The sequence below is a fragment of the Lolium rigidum genome, chromosome 6 (assembly GCF_022539505.1).
Source record: "Lolium rigidum isolate FL_2022 chromosome 6, APGP_CSIRO_Lrig_0.1, whole genome shotgun sequence".
Taxonomy (NCBI): Eukaryota; Viridiplantae; Streptophyta; class Magnoliopsida; order Poales; family Poaceae; genus Lolium; species Lolium rigidum.
The window spans coordinates 277,966,960-277,971,152 of NC_061513.1; the positions used below are offsets into that span (position 1 = coordinate 277,966,960).

At 47.7% G+C, this 4,193-nt stretch overlaps 1 protein-coding gene across 1 annotated transcript; it reads right to left on the reverse strand.

Annotated features, from left to right (window-relative positions):
* Positions 1-537: 537 nt before the first annotated feature.
* LOC124664190 (CDT1-like protein a, chloroplastic) lies at positions 538-3,646 on the reverse strand. Its single transcript, XM_047201769.1, has 7 exons — positions 3,447-3,646; positions 2,620-2,739; positions 2,289-2,523; positions 1,336-1,941; positions 1,059-1,260; positions 864-954; positions 538-757 (listed from the first exon to the last, which is right to left on the reverse strand). The coding sequence occupies exons 1-7, from the start codon at positions 3,644-3,646 to the stop codon at positions 700-702; spliced, it is 1,512 nt and encodes a 503-aa protein (XP_047057725.1). The 3' UTR covers positions 538-699.
* Positions 3,647-4,193: the final 547 nt, after the last annotated feature.

Here is a 4,193-nt window from a genome sequence, read left to right on the forward strand (position 1 = left end):
CGTACCGGCTACAGGGCATGATGGCGACAGGGACACTTCCTCGCCATGCCGCTGACTCCGGCAGGCGGATGGGACAGGCCATAAGGCCTCAACGGCTCCTGACGTCAACGCCTCGGGAAGGAGCAGAAGCCTAAGCCGGCTAGTCGGCCACTAGATCTTAGGGACTTCAATGTAAAGTGCCAGCGCCTATATAAGCTGCACTACCCCCTCGTGCGGGGGAGGATCGATCATTCTCATTTCATTCTAGTCTTAGCGCTACTCAGGGAGAGAGACCTTCGTCTACCTTAGCCTCCCCGAGCAGCCGGATACAGCTCAAGGAGCACCATTGTACTGTGTGATCACCATATACACTCATAGCAGGAGTAGAGGTGTTACCTCCACAGGAGGGCCTCGAACCTGGGTACGTCGACCGTGTCATTCGTTCCCATACCCGCATCCGGATACCATCGTGAGACCATCTAGGAACCACCTTCGATTAGCCACCCTATGGCATATGCCGTGACGATACCACGACAGTTAGAAAAGCTCAGCTACACATATCAATCGCCGCAGAGTCAAGAGCTGTCTGAACTTGAACAGAATTGAAGATATACTCATGGACAATCATGGTATATTCAGCCATCCTCTCGCGTCCAGGCACAAAACTACACTATGATATTGCTAGTTTCTAAACAAGGTGCACTGGTTTTGTGCTTTGGCCTACTTGACGCCGTTCAACCGTTGTCGAATCTCTGACTGGCTTAGTGATGTATCGACGCTGAAAAAGAACAGTAGCACAAATTAGGATATGCAATTGTGGAAGAGTATGGCTGTTTAGTCTTGCTATAATAAAAACATTTACGCATGAGACAGGAAATGCTTACCAGCAGAGGATACCTCCACTTAGCGCAGTCTTCTCAGAGATCCACTCTGGAACAAACTCTTGCAGTAATCTCAGTTGCTCTTCAATCTCACCTGCAAATAGATAGATTTAGTAGCTGAACATCAGGATTTGTATTGCAGACAACAAAAGATTGAGTTGAAGCAACAAAAGATTTGAAATCACAGCACACACTTACCCTTGTCCAAAATCTTTGGGTTACTTTCAATTATCTTGTCAAGAAGTTCCTGCTTTGTCAATACAGAATGCTGCCTCGACTGATAGATCAGGAAGATAGTGTCAAAGGTGTTTGGCAGGGACGATATAAGCTTCTGCCTTTGAACTTGATCGGCAGAGCCTGTTACCTTGTCCTCTAAAACCCTCTTTTCCTTCTCCTTTACCTGCCAGTAACACATGTGTTATCCTTTGTTCAGAGCAAACTGAGAAAATCATGGTCACAATCAGTGAGAACTTACCGATTGCAAGAGGGACTTAGGAAGAAAACTGAGCAACTCATCATCGCCATCAACAACAGACGTGCTAGTGCTTTCGTTCTCTTCTTGCATACTGCTTGCATCCTTTGTAGGTGTCATGAACAATTTGGCCCTGGCTGATCGCTTGGCCACAGTCAGAGGTGGACTGTCACCCATTGTAGCAGAGATTGGCCTCTTAGGGGTGTGAAGGCCTGGTGTAGCTGCCAGCAATCTCACTGGAGTAGAGGCGAACTTGGCAGGAGTTCCTTCTGAAGCACCAAACCTGAGTGCAACATTGGACTCGTGATCTGTGCCACCAGAGACAGAACCTGGCACCGACTTCCTACTCAAGGGAGATGAAGCGGTAGACTCAACATTTGCCAATGAACTGGTTGCGCTGGCAGTTGCAGGGCAGGTTGAAGATCTCTGCGAGAACATTCTCTTGAAGGAATGCGGCATGTGCGACATCCCAACAGGCTGCTGTTCAGCCATAGATGGTGATGGCCCTGTAGATAAAGCTATAGGAACAGCTCTCGGGGTGATCTGAGCCACGCTTGGTTTTGTTTGAGTAAAGGGATGCGGCAGCTCATGCTCCGGAATATCATCTCCCTGATGAATAAATTACATAGAGGTCATGAGTACTTAATACCAACTAAGCATAGATTAACTAGTATATTTCCATGACAACACTTGTCATACATGAACAGTTCTCGTTTATTTGACTATAGACTCACAAAAGTACTTATGCTGAAAGTGTGAAAGATACAAGATTATCATACCTAAGGATGGTTCAGCTAATACTAGAGACACCATGAACACTTCAATATCAACAAAGCATACACCAACAAGCACATCTTCAACTAATGCTAGACATACAGTTCCTAATCAGTTTCTATTTGACAATTGACTTGCACTGTTGCACATGGACATATTTTAAAGATACAAGATCATCATACCTGAGGATGGTTCTTGAAGAAATCCACAACCCTCTGCCTGAAGATCCTTCTCAAGGCCGAGTAGCGGGTTTCCCCCTTCTGCATCACACTGCCCTTAGCCGCACTAACCAACAGGTTCACCTGAAGATCAGGCTTCATACAGCAGGTATTCTTGTCACGCAAAATGATCTTGTTGATCGCAAACGCCTCGGGCATTATGTACTTGAGCTGTGCCAAATTTCCGTAGGTAAACCTCCTGCAGAGAGAATTATGAGAATTAAGAGGCTGATGAACAGTGAGAATCCAACACAGCAGCAGCTAACTGACTAGGTTCAGCAGAAGGATATAGTACCGGTCAGTCAATTTCTGAATGATAGCACAGATGTTGGGGAACGTCGCCTTGGATCCCTTCATGCGGAGGAGCCGTGCGGAGCTCTCAAAGCAGTTGAAGAACTCGCAGAGCATCTCGTAGCTGACCAAGGATAGAAACCAAATTTAAAATCCCAAAGCTAATGCAGATATGACTCTAGTCACCGTTAGAATTGAAGTCTGTGGTTCTAACTTAAGATTTTGTAATCTTGGGGAACAACTGCTTCCAGCTCTTCAGAGTTGTGATCGGTGTGCATCTATGTACTACACAAATATTGCAGTCCAGTTTCCAAGTTTACTCAGGCACTGGAAACGATAAATCCATTATGACTCTTGCGGAATTACCTTAACCAAAATGTGGCCTTATCTCAGAAGGATCATTTGTTATATTAAGGTGTGAAAATAAACTACTTTACTGAGTATCTGAAAACTACTTTACTGAGTATCTGAACTACATTACGGACGATTCCAACTCTGGGCGCAGCAGATAGCATCATAGAAACGAAATTCGCATACTATCAAGGTTGAATTTTCCTAGACTAATGATTGTCTGAGGCTCCAAAACAAAGTAAAATTGATCCAAACGAGAAATCGAACAATACGAAAATCTGAGCACAAATCTACTTTATTTACCTTTCCGGCAGCTTGACCTCGGCTCTGCGCTTGACGGGACTGCGTCTGGCGGTGGCGCCGACGCCGAGCGCGTCCTCCTCCTCCTCCTCATCCTCCTCCTCCTCTTCCTCTTCCTCCTCTTCATCATCCTCCTCCTCCTCCTCTGAAACTCCCGCGCATCCCTTCCGCCGCAGCGGCCTCTGCTCCGTCTTCTCCGGCGTCCAGATCGGATGCGCCGCCGACGCCGCCGCCGGGGCCTTCTTGGCCGGCTTCTCCGGCGTCGCGACCTGGTCGGCGAACAAGGCGGCCGCCCCGATCTTGGGCTTCTGCGGCGTGCTGACGATGGAAGCCGACGCCGCGGTGGTCCTGGCCCGCTTGGATGGGGTGGCGGCGTCCATGTCGAGGAGGGTTCGGTCGGGATTCGGGGGGTGGGAAGAGGATTACTGTGGAAGATCTCGCATTAGGTAGGCGTTTATAACCTTACCGGGTCCGGGTCGGGCAGCGATATGTTTTGGCGGGAGGTAACGGCGAACAGTGGCGCGAAGAGCTGTGGGGGCTGCCACGTGGACGGGCTGGGTGGGGGGCCCTGCTGGCGTGCCTACTCCCGCACGCAGGGCCTCCTGTTGGACCGGCCCAGGAACGGTCCTGCCGCATTTTTTGAATCTCAAAATTGTTAAAATTAAAAAATTATTTAAATCTCAAGATTGTCGCACTTGAACATTGTTTCAATTTGAAATACGAGAAAATGTTCGGATTAAAAATGATCATACTTTAAAATGTTTAGAATTTCCAATCAAACAAACAAAAAAGACAAAAAATGTAAAAAGGATGACAGAACCGATGAACCGACGAAGAAACAGAGAAAGAACCCGTTATAACCTTTTAGAATGTTCCTACAACCGGATCCTGCCGCCCGCTAACGGGTTAGGGTCCACCACTCTTGGG